Raw genomic sequence first — 26,922 nt, forward strand, 5'->3', positions numbered from 1 at the left:
AGACCAACTGTGAAGGAGCATGGGTTGGGTACGTGACCAGGTTCAGCCCACTGGGGGTTGTCGCTTTTGGCTCTGGTGCGGTGGACTGCATGGTATTGCGATGCAAGGATCTGTGTTGGGTATGTTGAATCCAGTGATCAGGAGCTGCGCTGTACTGCAAGGTGAGGCTCTGTGCCGGATCCAGTGATACAGTTAATCAGGAGCTTTGGGGTGCTGCAATTTGAGACCCTACATTGTTTTGCACTGCTCTGCATCAGATCCGGTGAAAACTTCAGTTAAGCAGTACACTCTGACTCCAGCCAAGGGTTCAGGACCTTAAGGACTGCACTTCACTGGGGGGAATTAGGTCTTACTTCCACAGAAGCCAGCAGAGGGGACCAGGCCAGGGCCAGTTTGGTCTGGTCAGCTGGAAATCCAGAAAGGCCTCTGGAGGCATTTTGTGTCCCCGTTGCTCAAACAGGAGGCTACTGAACTGACACTTGGAGTCACCTCTGCTATCCTAGGTTCAAGTCAAGAAGGTCCAATCTTCCTTCTTCAGACAGCAGGGCAAACCTTCCTTCCCATCAGGCCCAGGAGTATTCTGATTTCAAGTTCTGGAGGTGCTAATTTATGTCCAGTGCCAGCATGTGGGTGAAGGGCACCCCTTTGTCTAACCCTAAAATTGTTTCGGTCAGTTCATCCTTTTATCCTGGTTTTAACTCCAGCATGGCTAGCAAAACAAAGGGCATGAAGGCTCAGGTGTAAACTGCATCTTCCAGTGGCAGGATAGGCTTCTTTTGAAGTCAGGAAGGGCTGTGAGCAGCCCCTGTGCCACACTAAGCACTACAATCAGGGCAGAGATCCAGCTCCTTCCCAGGAAGACCATCTCCTCTTTACACCCTGGACATTTGTTCAATGTCTGAGGAATCCATACCACGTGATAGGAGCGCTTTGAAGTCAGGTCACCCTGGGCACTTGCTGAAATGCCCATTTGGCTGAGGCAGGAAAATGTCATCTTTATAAAACTGCCATTTTCAAAACAGTAATTTAAAACCCCATGACCATCACGCTGGATTATAAATTCCCACTCCAATGATTCTTTAAATCATTTTTTAGCTCGTCCCAAACCGAAGTTATGCATTATAAGGAGTTATAATCTAACCAAGTGCTTTTCTATTGCCTTGCTGGAGTGAAAACAACTTTTGAGCTTTTTTACTTCCAGGGTATATAAAACATTATAGCTTAACGTCCTACTTTTGAAGTACCATTAACCCTGGGCTACGAGCATGTAGGGTCTTCCTTAGGGGGTGACTTATAATTATTATAAGGGAAGGTTTGGGCTGGGCAAAAGGTTTATTTTGCCAGGTTGAAATGGCAGTATAGAACTGCACACACGAGCCACAGGGGCAGGCCTGGAGACATGTTTATAGTGGGTGGCACACTCAATGCTGTAGCCACTAGTAACTTAATTTACAGGTCCCAAGTAGATGTAGTACCTTAAACCAGGGAGATATACGTAGATTAAAGGTGTAAATTAGGTTTGCCAGTTTAACTATGTATAAACGGGAAAGCACAAGCAATTTACCTCTGGGTGGAAGGGGTAAAGCACGCTGAGTGGTAGGGCCAACAAAACAGGTTGGCATAGGAAGGCAAAAATCAGAGGGAATACAACACAAAAGATGGCAGTCTCCGAAAAGCAGGCTTGCATAACAAAAGCCTAGCTCTAATCGGTCATACTTTAGAAGAATAAATGGTGGTGGTGTAACATATATTAGAACATTGGAATGCTGGGGGCTCCATTGAAAACAATGGAGTGCTGCGGGCTTTTACTGGCCAGTAAAAGCCCGCAGCGCCAACATTCCAATGTTCGCTTTGTTCACAGCAACAGCTGTGAACAAAGCCTCACGGAGCCCGAGGGGATTTTAATCCCCTCGGGCTCCGTGAACATTTTTTTTTTTTTAATAGAACATTCTGCCCTGTGTGGCAGAATGTTCTAATAGCCTTAGAACCCGCCGTAGCGGGCTCTACCGGCTCTTAAAGTCCCTCTCCCTTGTTAAATGCCCTCGCCTTCGGCTCGGGCATTTAACGCGGGGAGCGGGCCTTTAATAGCCGGTAGAGCCCACTACGGCGGGTTCTAAGGCTATAATAGAAGTTCATACAATCATAACATAACATATATTATTGTCACATCTATTAAAACATACCATAACTCATAGCATAAATCATCATAACGCAGCCTAACTGAATACATAACATAATACAACTGAATACATAACATAACGCAACACAGCATATAACCTAAAACACCAGAACCCAAAGCATTCTTCAAAACATACTCCCTTACAGTGTAGTTTCGGCACCTACCATGGGGTATGAAGTGCTATCTAAATGTAACAATACAATACAATAATAACAGAACGTATGCTCTATGTGAAGCATTAGATCCAGTTCAATGAAGAAACCCCAGTACAAGTACTATATGGCCTGGCTCATGTGAGACTGTAATGTCCTGATTACTTACTGGTAATCCTTATTACCCTGGTTACCCTTCCCCATCCCAGTACTTATTTCCGAAAGGTGGCCATATGTCTCCCAGGAACCATGTGAGTAAGCTTAAAAATCTTATATCCACAAAAAACCTCTCAAAACCATCCTCTTTTATTCCCAGAGTCCAAATATTCACCTGGGATCAAACTGGAAAGGAGACTATATCATGCTCGGTCATCCTAAAGCAAAAATGAATCAAAGTTGTTATCACAGGAGGAAGGGTAGGATGTAGACGTCATTCAGTAAATCCACTCTGAATTGTTCCACAGATGTTGAAGAGACTTCCCAGGTTGCTGCACAAGAATTGTCTTAACTAGAGGTACCGCTTGCTGAAGACAGAAGGGGCTTCTCTGAATAAATTCCAGAAATGTGTTCCTTGAGATTCATAAACCAGAGAGGTGACAGCTTTAATCCATCAGTTTAGGGAGGGAATAGATGGCTTACAGACCCTGTTTAGAGATACAGATCTCCACTGCCTGGGTGCACCCTGAAGATACACACCTCTCCCTCAGCTAAGGAACTAGTAAGAAAGAAGGAAGAACATTCTGTTGGCCTATATGGAAAGATGAGACCCATTTGGGGCGAAAACCATGAACACAAACAAAGAACGAGCAGTCTAGATAAAAAAAAGCAGATGGGAGATTTCAAAAACAATAATTCCAGCCTGTGTGTAGTAATAACGGCCACTAAAAAAAAAAAAAATTAAAGGTCAGAATTGTTTTTAAAACGCGCATTCTAGCGGCTCAAAACCAGGAAGCTGTATTGTCTTGAGAAGGAAGGGTAAATCTCATGGCGATATACCTGTTTTAAGAGAAGGAGACCAAAGATAAAAACCTTTTAGTAGACGAATTTCTTAATTCTCCATTTTCGGTTTTTAAGCCTAGTCATGTGGCGTCTGGCGGAGGTATGACCACCTCATTAAAGTAAGGACTGGGGCAAGGTTGGCTTGAGGAGGTAGTGAGTGATCCCATTCAGCAATGTTGCAGGCAACCAGGCCAGGGGGACATTGTGCAGGTGAGGTGAAGCCGTTTGTTAATCTGAGCCACGGTGTGACACCAATTCAATGAGTAGAAACAAGTGCACCTGGCGTCATTGTTGAGGATCCTTTCCTCCCCATATGCACCGCCCCTTTATTTCAGAGGAGGCAGGTGACAAAGTTGGGAGACACACAATCCACGCCCTTGTTAATGCAACGTGCGATCCAGCATTGCCAAACACTGAGATCACAGCCAATCGGGAAGCTGGGATAGAACCCACTGAGTACCAGGGTGGTTTCAGGGATACAGGAAATCGGCTGTGGCACTGTGCAGGGTTTGTCACGTTCCCAAGGGAGGAATAGGGGACTAACACGTTAAAGAATCACAAAATCTCCCCAGCCACAAATCATCCACTGCTCTAGACTACATATTCAAAAGCAGGTTTTACTTGCCTGTGGTGTGAGCGTGCCCTCAGCTCAGTGTTGATCTTGGGCTGCGGAAATCCTTCCCTGGATAGATGTGATTATTACAACCTAATCTTAACACTTAAACTCAGCTCAGTTCCAGGAGTTCCGTTTTGGCCCAACATGCTTTCATCCTTGCAAACCCCTTTTCTTACATGCTCCTTGAGAATGTTTGTTTAAACAGATTGTTTTAAGTGTAACTTCTCACTCCATTCAGTCAGTTCGTTAAAATGTTTAGGAGTTTCATTTGAACAGCCAGTGTTTTCCACAGCAATGAGCTGAGTTAAAAGCAAAGACATTGAAAAGGAAAAAGGAGTGTACACACTTTAAGGAGTAAGTTATTTGTGGATTACTTGTTTTGAAAATGCTACATTTCAATTTTAGATTATAAAGGTTTTTCTTAATTACATTCCAATGAATGCGGTTTCGTACACCCACGTTTAAATACAGCGGTTTTAAAGCAGAATTTTGCTGCATGTGTCCAGACTTTTAAAACTTAAAATAACTGCACCACACTGTGGAGAGCACCTCACTCAGAAACGGTTTTATTTGGCAAACTCTGCACTGCCATTAATTTCAGTTTCCGAATGTCAACAACAAATGTTTTCCAAAAATATGCATGAAGTAAATGCTACTTTAATGGAGCAAAAAACACCAGCAATTTTGGTCTGATATGTGGACAAACGTGAAAATCCATAACTGTGTAATTATGTTGCATTATAAATGAAAAATTGTTAGGAACAAATACATTTTTAATAACCTACTAAAAGCATTTCAGTTCTTTCTTGAAGGCAGCATGCATTTATACCACAAAAAGCTTTTGCAGGCATACCCCATCCAAGAAACACTCCTAGTGGAGTGAGCAGGGAAACCCAAACGTTTGATGTAATCTCCATCTATAATTTAAAATGTTGACTTTGAAAATATTCGAAGAATTTTTAGGAGTGCCTTCATAACGAACGTTCATATTAAGGAAACAATTCCTGTAATGCTGCAGCTTTTTTTTAAATCTTGGATTAGGAAATAAAAATCAGGAGAAGGAAACATTGAATTTCAAATTTAATGTGAATCACTAGGAAACTAACAAGCAAGCATCGGCAAAACCAATTATTTTGGTTTGCATTTTGACAAAAACAATAAACCAAGCACTGGCAAAGCCAATAGGTCTTGGCTGTGTGACAGCTATTGGCGTCAATGTCTTAGAGCCATGTGGTACAGCAGCACGGCTGCTGTTCAGCATGGCTGAAAGTTGTGGAAAAAAGCGATATGACGTAGGCAGCGCTAGCCGTGTCATAGTGCTTTTTTGTCTGGCAGGAGGGGCGGGAAAAAAAATGCAACATGGGGACGGGGCAAGAAACACAACACGGGAGGGGGAAGGGCAGGTGTGGAGAAGGTAAAAAAAGTGCTATGATGCAGCCAGAGGTGTCCACTTGTTATCGCTTTTTCATTTTGGTGGGAGGGTTGGTCGGACATTTGATCTCAGTGTTTGAATTCACAGCAAATGTGAATGTTGTATATTGATTGTATGGAAGAATTTGAGGTGCTTCTTAAGCATTACGTGAATTGCTGCACTAGGCATCTTGTCAAATTAAGCATGAGATTTGCGTCGATGTAGGTTAGATTGTAGAGTTGCATAGAAGAGTGTTTCCCAGAGAGATGTGCACTGTTTTGTACTTTTAGCTACAGCAGCCACATAGTTTCAAACCACAGTGACAAAAAGCACACAATAGTCCCTCAAGAAAAAACTCTACCACGGGGAACAGCCCATGTTTTATTTGAAGCTTCATCCAAAAGGAATGGGACATAAGGATTTGTTAACAGCTGTGCGTGGATGGATTGAAACGCCAGAAGAAAATATAAAAAACAAGCAGCGATGGGGGGGGAGTGAGACAGGGCAAGCAATGTTGGACGGAGGAGGCAAGCAACGATGGTGGTCGTGGAGGAAAGCAGAGAAGGGACAAGCAGAGATGAGGGAGGGGGAGCGGGGACAGGTCAAGCAGCAAAGCGAGAGGGTGTTGGGGCGACGGGCAACCAACACCGGCACAATAACAAAGAAAATCCACTCACTTTGAAATAAGATAATTAAAAGTAAAGCGGCGCCCTCAGAAAACAACATGGAATACTTGACCTCGGTCTTTGAATGTACAGCAAATGTGAATGTTGTATATTGATTGTATCCTAGAATTTAAGGTGCCTCTTAAGCATTACGTGACAGTGACTCGCTGCAATAGGCATCTTGTCAAATCAGGCATGAAATTTGCATTTATGTAGGTCAGATTGTAGAGTTTGCAAAGGAGTAGTGTTTATCCTGGAGAGATGTGTGCAGTGTTGTAATTTTAGCAACAGCAGCCACATAGTTTGGAATTAAAGCAACAAAAAGCACACAATCGGCCTTCAAGAAAAACTCAATGGAGAAAAGCTGATTACCTCTAACATTAGAAATAGCCCATGTTTTATTTGAAACTTTGGACTTCATCCAAGAAGAATGGGACACAAGGCTATCAGAACAGCCATGTGTGGATGGAGAGGAACGATAAAATAAAGAAAATATAAAAAAACAAGCAACAACGGGGAGTGAGATGGGGCAAGCAATGATGGATAGAGGGTGCAAGCAAGGAGGGGCAACCAGCGATGAGGGAGGGGGGGTGGGAGGATGGGTTAAGCAGCGAAGGAGGAGCGGGTTGGAGGGGGTTCTCTTAAGTCAGAGAAGGAAAAATAAACAGGCACCCCTGGAAAACAGTGTCTGACATTTGATCTCAGTCTTTGAATGCACAGCAAATGTGGTGAGATGAGAACAAGATTAACAGGCCTGTTTTCAGAAACAGAGCTCGGAGTGAGTGAAAACACAAGCACTCCTGTGAAGTGCTATAAAACATAGCAAACAATAGTTCCTAAAATGGGAGCAGCAGATGAATAATAGTAATTGGTCCATGCAAATGGGGAGGGCTAAACACAGGAAGAGGCATGGTGCATGCATGCCATGGACAAATGGGAAAAAGAATATGAGAGCGATGGTGAAGCCAAAAAATGGGAAGCCTATGGGCAAGCTGAAGCCCACATATTGAATACAACACCTCTCTTTGAGACAGTGAATGTGCTGTCTAACCAAGACCTAACAAAATACCGCTGCAGTGGAAAACAAAACAAAAACAATTTTTTTGTACACACACACATCTCATCTATGAGATAAATAACTAATTTGTGGGCAATTTGTTTTTTTCCCTTGTCTGAAATAGCCCATAATTAGGGCAAAACCAACAGTCTATACATTTTAAGTAATTATAGCTCTTGTAGACAGCTGCCCTGTAAACCTTGATCTAGCAATAGCCCAAGATAAAAACCTATAGTATAATGTGTTGCAACTCCAAACAGGTTTCAAAAAAGATAATTCAGTTGATGACCATCATTTACTTTAAGAGTCCAATAACATGAACAGCTTTGAAATTCCATAATAATGCTTTTTTTTATTTCTCCTTGTGCTGTAAATGGCCCCTTGATTTGACATGGATTCTATGTCCAAAGAATCTTGGGGTCTGGCTGGATGACAACCTGTCTATGAGCCACCAAAGTGTTGGTGACCTGCTTTAGTATTCTGATATGGCTTAGAAAGATTTTAGGCTGCCTTCTGTTTTCGGCCCAAAGAACAGTTATTCAGGCTGTAGTCATGTTAGGGATTGATTACAGAAATATTCTCTACTGGTGGGTTCCAAAATATCTTCTTAAGAGACTCCAGGTAGTGCAAAATGCTGCTGCAAGCTTCTTTTACATCCCTTCAAATTCCATCCTACGGCCTGCTTCCTGTGTGAGTTGCACTGGCTTCCAATTATGTGACAAGTGATATTTAAAACACTCTGCTATGTACCTAAATGTCTCTCAAATTCCGGTTCTCTTTACTTGGAATTTTGGTGTCATTTTATACACATCCTCCAACTTTGTGTTCAATTAACACAGATCTAGCTGCAGATCCCAGAGTTAAGAGGGCGAGGCAAGGAGGCTGTGCCTTTTACTTCATAGGTCCAAAGCTGTGGCATTCTCTCCCCACTGAGATGAGGGCATGTAGACCTCTCTCGCTCTTCTGTAAACAGCTTAAACCTGGCTGTTTTAACCATCTACTTCAGGATCAACAATTGGGCATTCTCCAAATACCATTTCTGTGATGTAGCGCTGGGAAACCTTTGAGTGGGTAGCCATGCGCTTTATAAATCTCAGCTAATAATAATAATGATAATAATAAATAATAATAAAACCCAATCTCATCTTGACCCTCCTTTCACCATCCCTCATGTCCAATTTCCCTTAAGTATCTTTACTGCTAAAAAGATTAATTGGACTGTCACTCTTTATCCTCAACTACGACATTTCTGTTAGAAATGTTCCCCTACACATGGAAATAAATACATAAATAAATCATACCTCTTCTGCTTTTGTGCGCAAAGCCAGGGGCTAATAATCTCCTTTCCTTTACTGTTCCATGGTTCATCAGATTGACCACTGTTAGAAATGGGGTTTCTGGTTGGCTAGGGTATGCACCTAAGCCAGGCAGAACCCATCCACTCTAGTCAGGGCAAGGGAGTTACACATCCAAGATAACTCCTGCTCACCCCCTTGGTAGCTTGGCGCGAGCAGTCAGGCCTATCCCAGAGGCAACGTGCAAAGCGTTTGCACAACACACACAACACACGTGACGCACTATCCCCACCACAAAGGAAACACAACACCAAGTTATATGAAAATATAGAGTATTGTACACAACGCAATTTTTAGACCAAACATCACATATCAGTAATATCCTGCTACCTTAGCAGTTGTCAGATAGTTACACATTAGTTACTCTGCAGAGCTAGCAGTAGTCACATATAACACATAGGTTACTTAGTGTTCTGCAACACAAGCAGTAGTCAGGAAACACATTATTACACCAAAAGCACTTGTCATAGAAATATCATAAATGCCCATATTAGGATCATTATAAAACGTATGGCAAGCCAGAAAAACATATTAGCATGTTATGCCCATAAAAGGAACATCTGCATACACATATGAAATATCATAGAACAGGTAGGCTACATATAAACCACTAAAGTCTCTAAAAAGGACTTAGGCCATATATATATATTGTCTTGTAGTGGTACCTGCTTTCGATGAGGGCACCTCCAGTGCCAGTAGAAAGAGAAATGGGGTCCCCAAGTGCTCCTCTGCGCCAAACGGGGGCCTCCCAAGAGTTCTGAAGTTGAGGGGGGTGGCACGCACCCCCTCTGTATTAATGACGGACCCCTCCTAGGGCCAGTGATTGCTGGGGGCTCCCTCGGGCCTCAACCGGCCCTCAAGTGGGGGCAAAGTCAGCCAACTGATTTAGGACAGGAGGAAGGGTGCCACGCACCCCCTCAGATTGGTAACGGCCCCTCCTGGTGCTCGTGATCTCTAGGGGCCGCCGCTGGGCCTTCACTGGCCCTCCAATGAGGTGGGGGGGGGGGACAATAATGCCCCCAAAGAATGAAACTGGGGCTCGGAAGTATAGGGCTTAAGGAAAAGTGTGGGGCCTACATTTAAAGTACCAATGGGCTCTTGTAAGTCAGATCTTTAATTTTACTAGAGAAACCGCCAATGATAAAAACACAGCTGCTCAATGCATTATTAATATTGCCGAAAAGATTACTTCCTTCTATAATTGATGCATATTAACAATAGATGCTTATCTTGCCAAAAGTATTCAAAAGAGAAAGGAACCAAGGACACAATTTATCAACAAATTTAGACTTACAGAGGGGGCTGCAAGGCATTTAAAAATGCAAACTACATCAGTTCACATTTTATTTGCGCAATAGATGTTTGTGTCCAAGCACTGTGTATGGATTGCACTTTGAAGGATACAAGCGGTCTAGTGTCTGATCGTCTGGATCAATGGCTATCACAAGCAATTGTTATGTTGACTTGTATAGTGCATTTATTACACAAGAGAGTGTATAGGCACTTGGGCAAGATCTGTAGGCGTGTGGTCCCAAGATGCTTATATGAAGAGCCAAGTAGTCAGCTTCTTACGGAACTCGATAAGTGAGGAGAAGGCTCTAATGTGTTGAGGGAGGTCAACACCAAAATTTTAATTACTAAACACATCCATCTTTAATATTCCAGAAAAAAAAAACTACTGTTCACATTCAAAACCTGCCTGTATTCCTCTGCCTACCCCGACCCTGTAGGGTGCTGATTGCAGTGATACCCTAACCATCGAAATACCAATTTTGTCTTGGCCAAATAGAAGACCACAAGGTCCACATAATGTAATACTCGCACTACAAAAATCACACGTCAAGGGGTCAATAAATGGGCCTATAGGTGAGGCAGCAATTGATCCTTGGAAAGGTCCTCTGGTCAAATCAGAACATCAGTGGCATTGTAACCATTTCCCTCACTGGGCTGAGGCAGAGTTAAATCGACTATTGGCCGTCACTAGGGCCAGCATCAGTGACACAGTAGCTGTGACCAAATAATGTGTCAACACTGAAAGAAACAGTTGATGACATTGGGGAAAGTCATTTAAGGACACATTATTGAGAACCACAATGCTGTTACTGGTCACTCGAGTCGTTGTTATTTAGGGGCATTCCTTGTTTTTGTGAAATTACAAGAGTTGGTAGTCACTTGTGCAGGCTACTTCATGAAATGACCAAAAATAGAAACATGAATATAACCAGCTGGAGGCAAACTTTAATATCTTTTCCTTTGAATCATGCAGAAAATCCCAATTTTAACTTCTAAATAAACCAAAATAGAACATAGGTCTGATGTTAGCTCACATTCCCATTCCCCCGCTATCTCCTCCACAGCAAGAGGCTGGGGAAGCATTTTCCAAAGCAACATCCGAATTCTGAAAGGAGCACATTTTCAATTCAGCAAAACACAAAGCTTTCTGAATGCTGGCTGCTAAATCACCTCATTTCTCCTTTACCTGCACATCGCACTTACTTGTCGAAGAAGATTAAATCCAGTTTAGTAAACAGACCTTTAATATTAAAAAGGCACATACCATTATTTATTAACATAGCAGATGCAGAAAAATCCGGCATCAAAATAGTACAGGTAACAAAAGTAGATGTCGAAACCAAAACCTTTAAATGTCAAGGCATCCAACTCAAAAGACCGGTGTTTACAAAAAATATGGCAAGGATTTTAATTTCTCTTTGGCAAGGATTTAAAATTCTATCATGGGTTTGACTGTGTGCGCTAGCACTTGAACGTTTAACCTCAACAACACATACTAATTAAGCTGGAATCATTTGTGTACAGTTGTAGAAATTAGCAAATATTTTGCAGGAATTAAAAAATGCAGGCCCAGTGCCTCCGGAGCTAAAACAGTCCCGAAAACACACTTTTTGTGATTTGTCACCTCCACATTACACAGATACTGCTGTCGCCACAGGTGTCCATATTGTTTCCTGCTCATAATGTGACAGCTGCCCTTTCGACTCCACTGGAGAAGTGGTTGCAGGTGGTGCCTCTGGCACACTGCTGAGTGTAGAACATCTGGAATTAGCAGCTCTTTGAAAGCTGATACACCAGCCATTTTATCCAACCCAAATATTATGCTTTGCAATCGTTTGAAACAGCTGGACAGACTTTCCTACAAAGCACGTGGCTGCCATAAGACATTACTTCCACAGTATGACAAAGGTCTTAGAACCCCTTCGATTAAAATGGCCAAGGGCTGATTTCTCCTGAAATAATAGCTCATGCATTCTGCACAGAACGCCACGTCACGCCACGTTCTAACGTCAATATCCTGAGCATTACTCAAGGCTCTTGATACATTTTAAAATACAAAAAACCTGATCTGACAAGGTGTGGCGAGGACCACACTCGTTGAAACCCCCTTAGAATACAGAGTTTTCTGAAACCTTCTGTGCAGAATGCATGAGCTATTATTTCAGGAGAAATCACGTGGTTCAGCCCTTAGCCATTTTAATTGAAGGGGTTCTAAGACCTTTGTGATACTGTGGAAGTAATCTCTTATGGCAGCCACGTGCTTTGTAGGAAAGTCTGTCCAGCTGTTTCAAACGATTGCAAAGCAGAATATTTGGGTTGGATAATTTGGACAAACTTTGAAATATTGAGGTTAGAAACCTGTTTACTATGAGCACAACTTGACATTTGCTAATGCGAGGTTTAAACTGGATTGCCTTGATTCCACCAAGAAGAGTCAGTGCTAGGATTTATGAAGACATGGGGAAAGTGGGATACTTCCTCCCCTCTGCCCCTGGAAGCAAGTAATTAGTGTTACTTTGCCATTATTTGGGAATGTGGGGGATCAAGTGCTCAAGTCACCCTTTGATCCAGCCATATCTTTCTGCAGGTGCCACACAATGCATCTGCTGAATACCAGTTTATAACCCAGACCTAGAAAACAGCTAAATGAAGTGCTCTCGACTACCCGAGATTGAAGGACAATACATTTCATAAAATCGAACCACCAGCAACAAATTCTCCCAGTTTTCCACAAAATTTCTAGATCGTTTAATTCCTTTTGGCCATCAACATTTGACAGATGCCTTTCCCAACATCGGCTATTTCCCAAGTAACGTGTGCATCCTTGACTCATGGTACCATTAGATTCTTTAACCTGAAAAACTAAAACAAAATGAACGAACTATGTCTCAGAATATACTTTGACAAAAACTCCATGGCCCCCGTAGCAAATGAATGCATTTTGCACACAAGCTACTTTAGCAGTGGAGTTGTTAACAGCCCGTTTTTGCAGCTTAAGCGGAGGTGGTGTTGACACTTATTTTTTGTGAGACTGTCATGTCTTCAGCTCTGCAAGCTGAGAAAAGCTCTTTAAATTACAAAAATATGAGCAAAGATGACACAGATCAGGAATGCAAAGAAGTGAAGAGAAAAAGAGAAGGAAAACAGTGAGAGAGTTATAAAGGAAGAGTAAAAGGAAGAGGGGTATATAAATAAGGAAGAGACTGTGACCAGAGGGAAGGGTAAAATGGATAGAAGGATGGATGCAAGGGTGAAATAATTAATGGATGAAATGACAAAACAACATGTGTATGGATGAAACAAAGAAAGCAGCTGAAATGATGAAAGGCTGGATGAGGGGTTGAATGAATTGACAGCAGAGTGAAATGGTGAAATGATGGATTGATAAAAGGGGTGAATTGGAGGATGGATGAACAAGAATGGATGAATGAATGGGTACAATGATGGATAAATGGTTGGAAAGGTGAGGAGAAGGATGGAGGGAAGACTTTAATGTTGAAACTGTAAATGGATGGAATGGTGAATAAATGGATGGATGTAAGCATGAAAAGATGGATAGATAAATGAATGGTCGCATGAAAGACTAAAAGGAATAGAGAGATAGATGGGCAGAAGGCAGGATGAAGGGACCTCACCTGGAGTGGGTGGGCTTACTTCGCTCACCTGATGGTCCTCGAGGTACGGATCAGTCATAGATGTCATTTAGGGGTTGCCAGTGGTGGTAGTTGTGACCCCTAGCTTGCCCTTTGTGACCCCTGACTTCAGAGGTGACAAATTCAGTGCCAGGAACCCAGGGGTAGCTCGTTCGTATGGATGTCAGTTGGTTTTCTGACCATTATTCTTACACTAATAGTGATTAATAGAATATTATCCACTATTAGTGTAATAAAAATGAGGTACAGTTAGCCTGAATATGCCCTTCCATGCCAGCTGAGGTAAGTAAAATATGCTTTTAAATCTATGCTGTGTGCGTGCTTGCGGGTGAGTGTGTGTGGGTGTGGGTGTGTGTGTGTGTAAATATGTCTGTGAGTAAAAAGTGGAGGTCAAAGGTCATGTGATGTCACTTTTGCTACCCTAGGCATTGTGGTGAACTGACGTCCATGATCAAATTGGTGAGTATTTAAATATCTGGCTACTCCTTTGTACTATAGTAACGGTTGCTACTCGTTTACTCATAAATCACAAACAAATCTCCCCTCAAACGCACACAGATCAGCAAGCAAAGGACAGTCTAGAGTTCCAAAATGCAAATCTCATAAATGGGAAGGTAGAGCTTTCTCCGTGACAGGTCGCAGATTGTGAAGTTTTATCCCTCTTTATTTAAGCCTTATGAATTTGGAAAATATTAAATACGGGGCAGTTTACCTAATACTTGTTTCAAACTATTAGCAGCCACCAATCTACACACTGCGCCTACAAACTTTGAAAAAGAGTGACAGTGCGCTTTAGAAATAAATATAAAAAATAAATATGAGAAATGCAAATTATGTGGTCAAATTAATTCATTACATCACTGTCTTCTGTGTCTCCTTCACTATTATTTAAACTACCTTCATCATATCCTAGCCACTCATTACAGCTAGGATTCCAGAGTCACCTTCATTGTTCCTCTAAGTATTCTCCGACAGCCCGTACCGCCACTCAATCAGGGCCACTCTGTTGTAGTTACCCACTGTTACTCACATAATAACTGATTCCTAGTCACGCTCACAACTTCTTATTCACTGCACTTCATTAACAATATCATTTACCCAAAGGCACTTCATCATTCAACCACTATTACAGGCATCTCGCATCAACAACAGGTAATCACACCACTTATCATCCACAGCTAGCCTCCCCAACGTTTACTCACTGTGAACACTGCCACATTTCATGGTAACTCACACCACCACACATCCATGTTCACCGTAACTGGTCGACTGTGTTTCACACCACCACTGATCGACAGCCACCTTAATTCTGCATCTCATCCCAATATGTGTTCACAGAAACTGACACAGCACTCAGCCTGGGCCAATCACACCACAGCTCACCTCACCAAATGACACCCAGTGCCTGCCACAGCGCTCACAAAAGCCAAGGTCACAACACCTAACCTACAGGCGCTGGAATCACGTATGAGTAATATGACAAACTGCTAAATTGCATTATTTAGCAACTCCATTTATTCAGCTAGCCCAATACTAAACAAATACTAAATGGGCCTCAGCCTTCTCTTTAAAACGAAAGCTAAACAAAAGTGTGTTTTCTCTAGTAAGAAATTAGGTTGTTGGTTGACTGATGTGTGAGACTTGGTCAAGCAGCAACAACAATCCTTGTCAGGGTGAGGCACAAGCCAACCACAAATTAACCTGTGCTCAAACCTCTGGTAGCTTGGCACAGAGCAGTCAAGTGGAAACTAGAGGCAATGTGTAAAGTATTTGTGCAACACTTCAAACAATAATAAAATGAAAACACCACATAAAAAGGATTCCACACCAGATTAGAAACAGAGTAGCTTTCAATAAATAAAACAAGACCAAAACAACAAAAATCCAATCAATAGAAACGAGATATGCAACTTTAAAGATTTTAGTCAAAATAGAACCTAAAAGCACAAAGTGGCAATTGCGGATATCTGGTTGCGCTGGACCAGGACAAAGTCAAAACTTCAGACCAACTGCAATGAAGTGCAGGACAACTACAGGGACCTATTTAGGCCCACTGACCAAGGCACCGTAAATCCTGGTTTGGGGAGATGTGGGAGAATCTGTTTTGTGCAGCCAAAGCAATGCGCTGGTTCCGAGGTGTGGCAAGGCTGCAATGCGAGGTCTGCATCATCGTTAAGGATCCCATCAATGAGGGCTTGCAATACTAAGTCTGGCATCGAGGATGTGCTGTGCAGTCAAAGAAATGTGTTGGTTCCATGGAGCTGCAAGGCTGTGATGCATAGTGTGGCATCGCTGTTAAGGCTACCATCAATGAGATATGTGAGGGCGTGTGCCAAGGATGCATCACGCAAAGGCTGTTCCAAAGGGAATGCGGGCGCAGCGGTGATGTGGATTTTTGTGACGGTCCAACCCAGGCAGCAGTAGTGTAATGCATCAGTTCTGCTCAGGGATGCGCTCCACAGCAGAGGAGATGCAATGGTTCAGCAGGATCCACAGAGACTGCCAGAGCACCTTAGGCCCACTTTGAAGGCACCAGGACTGGGTGGCAGCATGTGGCTGGTTAGGACTCACAGATCGCAAAGTCCAGGTGCTGGTGTCAAGGTTGTTGGAGCCTTCTGTCCCGGAGGCTCAAGTCAGGAGACCAGCCAATTACTCTTTGGAGTTACTCTGGTGGTCCTCGGTTCAACAGATGCAGGTTCAGACCTTCTCAATCCAGCAAGAGGGCAGCAGGTCAGCACAGTAGGGCAGCAGTCCTTCCGATCAGCAGTTCAGCATAGTGGTAGTACTTTCAGCAGCACAGCAGTGCTTCTTCCTGGCAGAGTATCCACAGGGCCAGAAGTGTGCTGAAGAGTTGTTTTCTGAGGTCCAATATGTACACCCAGTTGTGCCTCTGAAGTGGGGAGAAGCGACTAGAGGCACGCTTTTAAAGTGCAGAGGCACCATGCCTTCCTTGCTCTTGCTCCAGAGCAACTACAGGAGGCATGACTCCCTTTGTGTGGAGGCAGGAGATGGCTTATTCAAGTGTAAGTGCGGCTGTGCCCAGCTTCCCACTCATCCTACCAGTGATGGCACATCCAGGCACACCTAAGGTCCCTATTGTAGGTGGTTGTCTAGGAGGAATACACAATGCCCACTGTCAACTATACCCACTCATGTGACCAAGAGACAGGCTGCAGGCGCCAAATGGCCAAGGCGTGAAAATGGCAACTTTCTAAAAGTGCCATTTTCAAAATTGCTATTTAAAATCAGACTTCACCATAAGTTAGGATTTTTTATTACAATTCCAAAGACAACATGAACTTGCTACCTGCTCCCATTTTTCTGGAAATTAAAACTTAATAACTGTAATAAGGTAACTCCAATGATATCCTATGGGAGAAATTGGCCTTGAAGTAGTGAAAAACGAATTTAAGAGTCTTTCAACACCAGGACATGTAAAACTCAAAAAGTGAATGTCCAATTCTTTTAAATACACTGCACCCTGCCCTCTGGGCTGTCCAGGGCCTACCCTAACAGTAGCCTAAATGTATTTAAAGGAAGGTTTAGGTCTGGAAAAAAGGTTTATTTTTGCCAGGTCGAAATGTCAGGCTAGAACTGTGCACACAGGCTGCAATGGCAGGCCTGAGATGTTTAAAGTTCAACTTACGTGGGTGGCACAATCAGTGCTGCAGGCCCACTAGTAGCATTTAATTAATAGGCCCTGGGCACAAATAGTGTCACCTTAATAGGGACTTGCAGTTGAATTAAATATGCCAATTGGATATAGGCCAATCTTACCATGTTTTAATGCAAGAACAGAAGCACTTTAGCACTGGTCAGCAGTGCTAAAGTATGCCTATTCCTAAGGCCAGCAAAACCAAAGTCAACAAAACAGGAAGTCTGAAGGCAATTAGTTAGGGGGGAAAACCACACCAAGGATACCAGGCCTAATACCCCTCCATGACCAAATCAACAAGCATTGGCAAAGCCAACAGATCTGGTGCTGTCTGTTTGCCTTTTGGTTTTGCCAATTTGTAATTTGCTCTTTAGTGTTTTTTGCAAAATTTTAATGTTGGGGAAGATACTGGACCCTCATCAATCTTAAAAACAATGCTTGAAAGCAAAAATATATTTTCTCTCAAAAAAAGCTGAAATTAATATACTGATCCAGGTCACTGAATTGAACTACATTGTGGGTGAATGTGTGACTTGTGAAAGGGCTTTATTTCTCTAACTCACAGTGATGTTATCCAGCTGTTGAAGTGGGCTGACCCATTGCCAATGATGCATGTTGGAATGGGTGGAAAAAATAAGTAAGTGAAACAAAAACAGACTAACAGATGAAGTGCAGCTGATAACCCCTATAACTAAATACATTATACACATACTTGTAGTAAGATCAAAAGATCTTGGCTAAGACCAAATAGACAAAGAGGCTTGCAAAGATGGATGAATGGAGAGGTTGCAAAAATAGAAAGGCTGGCAAAGACTGATACATTGAGAGGGTTGTAGAGATAAATAATGTTGTTGAGATAGTTATAGTTGTTGTATAAATAAAAACTGCAGTATAAATAGAGAGTATTGTATAGATGGAGAGTGTTTTATACATAGAAAGAAATGGTTATACTCTTTGATAGATAGATAGATAGATAGATAGATAGATAGATAGACAGACAGAGACAGGCAGCCTACCAACATAGTCCACTGCACCTCTCAGAACAACTCTACATGCAACATGGCTGTTCTCCAAGGCATAAAGGTCAGACCATATCACCCCATTGAATGAGCACCTTCACTGGGTGCCACTAGCAGCCCATATCAATGTCAAACTCACCTGTATTGATCACAGGTCAACCATACCAGTCTTTTGTCTAACATCAAAAAAAACTCCACACAACGGGCAGTAAAAGATCTACAAGAGGAAAAAAACAACCTGCTCCTTAGCATCCTTAAATCAAGGAAAAGCAAAACAGACAATCATGCACTCTCATACCTGGCACCAGAATCTGGAACCCCATCCCTGATGCCCTCTGAATGTAGTCTAACTTCTTGTTGAGGAAGGACCTTAAGACTCTTTTCTTTAAAAAAAAAAAAAAAAAATTCCAGGCTTAATGGTCCGTCTCCTTAGTGTAACTGCCCCTCTAATATTCAGTTTTAATCCTAAATTCCCCTCCCTCCCTGAAACCATTTTTAGGGTTGAGGCTGCAAGTGCATGCATTAGAGCATGCATCTTGCTTGCAAGACTCTGTTGTGTACAGTAAAGGGCTTGGGGCCCGCCAGTTGCTTACCATTTGCTGGCTTGTGTGGCACTCTTCTTTGCAGCCACGTAATTCATCACTTAGGCAAAATATCATTTCCATTCCTCTGTGTGGAGCAGGGACCACTCACTGATTGATTCAACCTAACCAGTGCCCGTCCGCTGCTCCTGACGTGATTGAAGTACTATTTTTTCTTTTTAACTTCTAGCGCATTGCAAATTGAAGGCTTGTGACTGTCCTGCTGGTTATGTTTTTGCCAAACAAAATTGCAAAGTTTTATTTTTTATAGCTACCTTTTTTTTATTTTGCAAAGTTGTGTTTTCTAACTTTGCACTGATGTTTTCTTTTGTTTTTGTTTTTGTTTGTGGACACTGTTCTCAAAAGTGTAATTTTTGAAATAATGCTTCGACACGTACACCCCAGTCCACCCACTCAAATCCGCCCCATTAAAATCCACCCAATCCACCCCACTTCACCCCACATCAATCCTCCCCACTCCAATCCAAACCACTCACCCGAATCCATTCTAACCCACCCCACTGCAATCTTCCCAACAAACCCCACTCTAATCTGCTCCACTTCAATTTACCCCACTCCAATCCAAAAAAATCTGCTCCACTCCAATCTGCCACAAAGTAATCTGCTGCATTCCAATCCAAAAAAATCTGCCCTTCTCCAATCTGCCCCACTGCAAACCAAAACAACCTGGCCCCCTCCAATCCAAAACAATCTTTCCAACTCCAATCTGCTCCATTCCAATACAATCTGTCCCACTTGAATCTGCTCCTCTCCAATCAGCCCACCTCGAATCCAAAACAATCTTCCCTCATGCCAGTCCACCCTACTCTTGTCTGCCCTAGTTAAATCCAAAACAATCTGCTCCACTCCAATCCAATCCAATACACCCCACTTCATCCCAATTCATCTTACTTCATTCGACTCCACTCCCATCTAATTCGCCCCACTCCAACCCATTGCACCCCACTCCAACCCATTTTGCCACACTCCAGTCTGCCCTACTCCAGTCTGTCCCATTCCAATCTGTCCCATTCCAATCTGTCCTATTCCAATCCAAAACAAACTGCCCCACTCCAAACCATTTCAGTCTGCCCCACTCCAAACCATTTCAATCTGCCTCACTCCAATCTCAAACAATTCACTTCAATTCAAAATAATGTTCCCCACTCCAATTTGCCCTACTCTAATGAAGTCCACTTCACCCCAATCCAATCCACCACACTGCATCCCAATTCACCTCATTCCACCCCACCACAATCCACCCCACACCAATCAATCCACCCCAGTCCTATCTACACCACTTCAATCCAATACGCCTCACACCAGTCCAACACACCCCATCCACCCTTCTCCAATCCACCCCACTCTAGTCCTACCCAATCCACCCCACTAGTCCAACCCACTCCATTTCAACCCACCCCACCCTAATACATCCCACCCCAAACCACCCCATCCCACTCCAATCTAATCAAATTCACCCACTCCAAACAAGCTCCAATCCAATTCACCCACACTACCCCAATACAATCCACCCACTCCAGTCCACATTAATCCACCCTACTCCAGTCCAATCCACCCACTCCAATCCAGTCCACCCCTTCCAATCAATCCACCCCACACCAATCCAACCCCCCACCCCAATCCAATTCCCCCACCCCACTCCAACACACCCGCTCTAATCCAATCCACCCAACCCCAATGCAGTCCACCACACAGCTATCCAATCCACCCCATCTCAATCCACCCCACTGCAGTCCACCACGCCACTATCCAATCCACCCCATGTCAATCCACCCCACTGCAATCCACCCTTCTCATTCCATTCCACCAAACATTCTCAATCCACCCCACCCCTCCCCAGTCCACCCCACTCCTATCCAATCTATTCAGCCCACCTACTACAATCCACCCAATCCAATTCACCCCATTCCAATCCAAGGAATCTAATCCACCCTGCTCCAACCCAAGCCACCCCACTCCAACCTAATCCACCCCACTATCATCCATTCCATCCCCTTCAAATATACCACACCCCTATCATTCCAATCCAAACCACCCACTTCAAGGCAGTCTAATCCACCCCACTCGAATCCACCTCACCACATTTCAGTCCACCTACACTTCACTCCAATCCACCCAAGACCAATCCACCACAATATCTCAATCCAATCCACTGCTCTATCCCAATCTAATCCACCATGCACTACCCAAGTCCAATCCATCCCACTACCTCAATCCACTCCAGCCCACTCTACCATATTTCACCCCACGACACTCTCTGCCACTGAACCATTGAACGCTACTTCCCTCTTCTCTACAACACTGTACTCGCCTACTCCATTATACGACACTTCAAAAAATCCACTCTACTTCCGCCCACTCCACGCCATTAACTTTTAGCAATGCTCCACAGAAGTCACACTGGTGTACAACATGGCAAAACACACTGCCAAAGCCAAAAGCTCTTGTGTAGGCGAGATGTATGGCTTTGCCAATGCTTGTTGATTATTATTTGATATCTTTATCTCCTATTTGTTCTCTGTAAAGCTCTCCATTGGCATTCTGGCTAGGTCAGCACTACGTAAACACATACAATAAATAACAATTAATAATGATCACTCAGCTCAGGCCTCTTATTCATATTGTAACACAAGCCATACACCTTTGTGGTCAGTGTGTGTGTGTGTGTGTATATATATATATATATATATTTTTATATATATATATATAGTTATACTATAAACGCAGGGTATTGGTTTTGAAATACATATGTTGCTTTGATTAAGAGATGCTGGAAACCTAACGTGTCCAGTTTCCATTCGGTCCCTTCTCTCAATATTGAGCCTTGGTTCAACATTCTTAAGGGGATGTAAAGCCAATGACGTATTTCATTTGAGAGTAGTAAAAATATTTGTCAGAATCTGCTTATGATCCACATATATAATCGGAACACAGCAAGGTTTGCGATACTCTCTAAATCCATGGGTAAAGGAATTAGTAACAATGATCTGTGACGATTTTCAGTGGTATGACCCATATCTTCTTGTTACACTGTTCACTTCCAGTGCAAAAGCAGGCAATAATGCTCGCCATACTCGTCAACTCAGCGGACTAATGTATGCACTCCAGGGGCTTGTGCCTGACTGAGTAGCCACAGATTGGAAATCTCAGCAGGACTGCTCAATCTTCCACCCTTCAGAGATCACTTAAATCTGATCCATTGTGTAACAATAAACGTGTCATCGTGACAATGTATCTCTTTGGTGGTGAATGTTTGATCTTACAAGTAGACATATCTATAAACACAATTCACTAATTAGTTAATACTCATCACTGAAGATATTTACTGTGACATCACTCTAGTTCTATTTTAAAAAGACTATTTGAGTTCTGGGAATTATCCTGAGACAAACACAGCCAAAGTCAATAGTTCTAATTGTTTGGCTACAAATCGTGACTTATTGCCTTTTCCATTTTTTTAAACTCTGTGCTGCACGGGCACAACAAAGTGCAATGACGTGTAAATACACCATCACGTATGCACACATATTTCATGTTGCTTTGGCCGGCCAGCGTGATGACCTATGCTTGAATGTATCACCACGCATGTGCACATGTATGGAATGCGCCGGTGGCACGTTTTTTCATATTTTTTTTTAATACCTCCAAAATGGTGGGTGCCAATCTTGGCAGAGTTTTAAAAAAAATCTAAATGCGCACAAAAGCGCATTTTGGAAATGGGCCTACCTAGCAACGAATTTTAGGAAAAACTTTGTGTTCTAAAAAAAACAAAAAACACTGATGGGAAGGGAGAGGAAGAAAGAGGAGGGGGAAAGAATGAAGAAGGAAACAATGTAATAAAAATATAGTCAAAACAGTGCTGGTTAGGAAGAAATTCATAGGATTTAGGGCGCTCACAGAACGTCCATTAAAATCAAAACATTCCGTTCATGGCACGGTGCTTCTGACAAGAGGATCTTCCTTAGTCCTCCAATGTCTCAAGGGAAACAAAACAGCAAAAAAACAGATGTCAGAGCACTCATGATATCAAATTAGAAGTAAGTTCAAATGTCCAATCTCCTTGGTGAAAGTACGACAAACACGTGTTTGTCTCAGAGTCCAGTTTAATTCATAGTGTTCTATTGTTCTCCACAAGAACAGCCAACACGTGTTTCATCCTCTGAGAAGTTTCTCTCTTGAGGACTTCATCAGGGCTTCATTATAATTGGATTATGAAGTTGAGAAATTCTCAATAATTAAGTGAAAAGTCTTAATGTCATATGATCAGTCCAAAACAATTCTTAAACGAGATAGTCTCCGTCTGTATCTCTCGGTTGGTATCTAAATTCTATTTGGGTTCGGGAAACCGCCGCGTGGTCCGATACACCCTGCAGCGTTTCCGTATCTTAGAACAGCACAGAGCATGAGTGCTCTGACATCTGTTTTTTTAATGTAATAAAAATAGTAAGTGAACACAAGAAGAGTGGGGTGGAGAAGGAATTGATGAGTTGGGAGGCTAGAATAGTGAGCACATGGAGAGCACAATGGTGATTTTAGGTGTGCAAGAAGCACATGAGGGAAGGTATAAGAAAGAAACACACACACACACTCCAGTGGTGTACTGAAAGAAGGAGCAAAAATACTCCCTGAATTAAAGCAATGGACTGACACAAGTCATCAGATCAGAACACAGTAATGGAGGTCTCCAGACCACGACAAACAAACAAACAACAGGTAGGTAAGCTGTCAAATAAGTAGAGGACTGGGACAGATAAGAAAATCATCCATAAAGAGTAAGCGACTGACCCAACACCCACATCATATTTATATTTTAATGCAGAAGTAACAATAGGTCTTTGACAAAAAAAACTTCAGTTGTTTGTCAGAGATTCCTAAAGCTCCACATGCATGTAGGCAGGAGAGTAGAACATTGAATCGATGGGGCGTGGAGTACTGTAGGTGGATGACACATATCCTGCCTCACAATTAGTAAAACTCAAGGCTTACTGTGCCTGTCTAGCATTTCCTGTTGGTTAAGATCAGCTATAATGTTAATACCTTGGTCTCCAAACCAGCACTGGTCTTCCATTGATTTTTTTCAGAAGGCCTTATAAATCCTACACTTCATGGTCACAGTTCCAAGTAAGACGAGTCTACGCAGTTTTTCAAAGTTCTGAGGTCGATAAAATGAGTACCATTGAGTTGGGTAACAATAAACATCTTTTAAGTCAGTGCCAGGGTGCCTACGGGTGAACGTGCAGTTTACAAATACACGTTACGTAATGGTCCCGGCATATTATGGGTCTTCCATGTTTTCCTTAAACCAGATAGGGAAACACATAATGGCCAATAACTGTGGTGTGACTACAAGCCAGCATCAGTAAACCTTGCTGACCCTCTTCCACCTGATTGTGTAGCCAAGAGTGGGCCCAGGGTAGCTGGCTCAGGGGGCACAGTTGACATCTGCTATAATGTGCAAGTCACAGATTCAAATTCTTGCAGGCCGCTCTCCTGCCATTCTTTGAAGGCCAGTACTATGGGCACCCATAAACTGGGGGATAGTAACACCTGCCTTTTACAGTGCTGAGAAGCAGTGGGGCTGTGGTATGGAGGGCTATACATAAAATGTATATTTTTAATTATCATACTTCAAGACCAGGATCAAACACATAAGCGCTAGACAATTCGGGTCTTCAAACATTCCTTTCAAAGAAGTTCAAAATTCTGCCTGTAGAGATGGCAAGTTCAAATCTTTTTCTGGAACTCCTTACCCGCACCCCTCCAGGGTGACCTTGCTGTTCTTATATTCATGATATTACCTCAAGCTCCATTACTTTCAGTGTGCTGTCCATTCTTCACAGATCTTTTGGCTTTCATGTTGCACTGCCCGTTTAAGCCTCTATCCCCACAATCAGGGTGCGCCCCCTGAATACAGAATTAACAATATCGACGGAACAAAATACGGAGGATGGAATATCGAAAAAGGAATATCGACAGATACATTTAGATTTGCTATACCTATCCCACATATGTACCTATGCGTTACATATATATTCAAGGTACAGAGATATGCAGGAAGGAATAGTAAATCTATACTTCCCTATATGCACATACCCGTCATATTTTGTCCCTTTGACATCAGTATGTCGATATTATTAGAGTCGATATTCAGTAGTACAATCCCAATCAAGTGCTTCGAGGCAGCTGTTTTTAACTAAAGGAGCATTTTACGAATGCCCAAGAGAGCTACATACTAAACGCTTTAACTCAGACACTGGTAGGATGCACAGAACTTTTCTCCAGTCAGCACTCACCCATCGGTGATACAACCATGTCACGCTTTGAGGCGTCTCCATACTCGAGGCGCTGGATTCCGAGCCTGCAGTGGGAAGTTACTCGCTCTATGAAGCATGTTACTTGAACTGTCACTCCCGAGGTTCAGGTACATCTCACTTCTTACAGCTGAGGCAGAAGGTGCACCTGATATCTCACAAGCCACGAGTAACCTTTGTCCGCTCTCCGCCCTGAACAAAGTGCAGCGCCACATGTGCGGCAGGCCGGGAGCGTGCGGTGCAGCCCTGACTAACTGAGAGCAGTCACGCCAGGCCACAAGTGCTGCTGATGGAGTCCAGACCCCGAGAGCCTTACAAACGCGCCGTGACGGGGGGTTAACAGAGGGGGAAGAGGGCTGCACGGCTGACGGAACCTCTTCCGGGCGGAGACACCTCCGGGAGCTTCCCCGCCAGGTCATCAGCCAGGCGGAGACGTCTGAGGACTCCTCGTTCACAAGTTCACTGGGTGAACGTGTGAAGATGCTGGGCTCGGAGGGATGCCACAGCCAACAACGTGACACCAACCGTGTGAAAACAGGCAGTGCAGCTACTAACAGTTTCAGATGCAGAGTAATCTGGGCAGTGGAACCAATAAACACTGACAAAATATGGTGTCCAAATGTCCTTTACAAAAATATTACCCCATTGGGTTAATAATAAAACATCTACACCCAACGAGACAATGTTTATGTCCGGGGATGTTACTGTATGTGATAGTCTGACGGCCAACCATAGATGGATGACGTTTCACCAAAATGCCACAGATGCAGAATGGACACTACCAGACAGACTTTTTATCCCACCGGGCATTTCCCCGTGGGATGGAGCCCTTAGAGGCCGGATTTGAAAGCCCAGGGTCTCGCTGTTACCTGCCTATGAGCAAATGCTTTCTCCGTATTTCATCAGATGTAAAGCAGGATTTGCGGCTGAAAAAGAAGTGTGCTACGTGAAGGGAAAACAGGACCTCTAGTGGAAAAGAGAGAAGGAGAAAGGCTCAGAACAACACATGCTTTAGGTACACAAATGTGTGATGTTAAAACAGCCTTGAATTGCCCATGCATCACACTAGGAGGCTCGCATATTTCTTAATAGTGGAAATAAAAAATATTCATAATCTTAAACTGTAACATAGAGGCTGTTTCAGAGAAGCCGGGGTAGGGCTGCTGGAGAGTGGTCGGATTGCAGGGGGTGAATGTTGCAGTGTCCCCTTTGCGTTACTGTGCAGTAAACTTGTTCAGACGGGAAGCGGAGAGTTCCGACTCCATGCCCATTCGAGCAACTGCTTCTGCGCCGAGAACGTCACGTATTCACTTATCGAGTTCTGGGTGCTCTGCTGAAAATGACCAATCCTGGCATATTAAACGTGTTGTGTGGCTGCCGAGGGCGCCGCCATGTAAAAAGAACACAGATGCCCGGGAAGCGTAAATGAAGATCTCCGACTGCTTGCACATTCTATCCGTGCCCTCTCTGCTGAGGGTGGCCACAAGTGCCACACGTGCTGTTAAACACCATCTACCTCTGTGGATGCTCCGGGTACTGTCCTGTTCAAATCACAGCTTCCACGCTGAGCGGTTCTGGTGCTGCCCCGGTTAAATGAAAGCAGGATCGCTTAGAAGTGCTCCTGTTGCACTAAAGGGGACGACGTTCAGGTTGCAGGGCTCAGGTAACAAATGTAATGCGGGGCCCACCGTCGGTTTTATGGCAACACCAAGACGCAGCGAAGGTTACCTGCTTTCTTGAGAATATATCACAGAAGAAGACTAGGCCTGTTTTCATGATATATAATATAACCAAATTTAGCAATGGCAGCGGGAAACCCTCAAAAAAAGAGCCCCCCCCCACCCCCCCGTGACGGCTCTGCATTAAAAGCAGGGAACAAGCCCATTTAAAGGTTGGCAGCCCCGTACTGCATCATTAAAATATAGCATCCTTGCACAGATCTGCTGCTATTTTCA

At 43.3% G+C, this 26,922-nt stretch overlaps 1 protein-coding gene across 3 annotated transcripts in view; it reads right to left on the reverse strand.

Annotated features, from left to right (window-relative positions):
* SCHIP1 (schwannomin interacting protein 1) overlaps positions 1 to 26,922 on the reverse strand; it is a 343,356-nt gene that overhangs the window by 133,227 nt on the left and 183,207 nt on the right. The window contains exon 1 of one of the 3 annotated variants that reach the window (XM_069213264.1): positions 24,950 to 25,006. The exons of the other annotated variants lie outside the window; for them this stretch is intronic. Within the exon in view, the coding sequence (XP_069069365.1) occupies positions 24,950 to 24,991 (42 nt within the window). The 5' untranslated portion in view covers positions 24,992 to 25,006. Of the gene's footprint in view, positions 1 to 24,949; positions 25,007 to 26,922 lie in introns of those variants that run through there. 3 annotated transcript variants of the gene reach the window in all.

The sequence above is a fragment of the Pleurodeles waltl genome, chromosome 11 (genome assembly GCF_031143425.1).
Source record: "Pleurodeles waltl isolate 20211129_DDA chromosome 11, aPleWal1.hap1.20221129, whole genome shotgun sequence".
NCBI lineage: Eukaryota > Metazoa > Chordata > Amphibia > Caudata > Salamandridae > Pleurodeles > Pleurodeles waltl.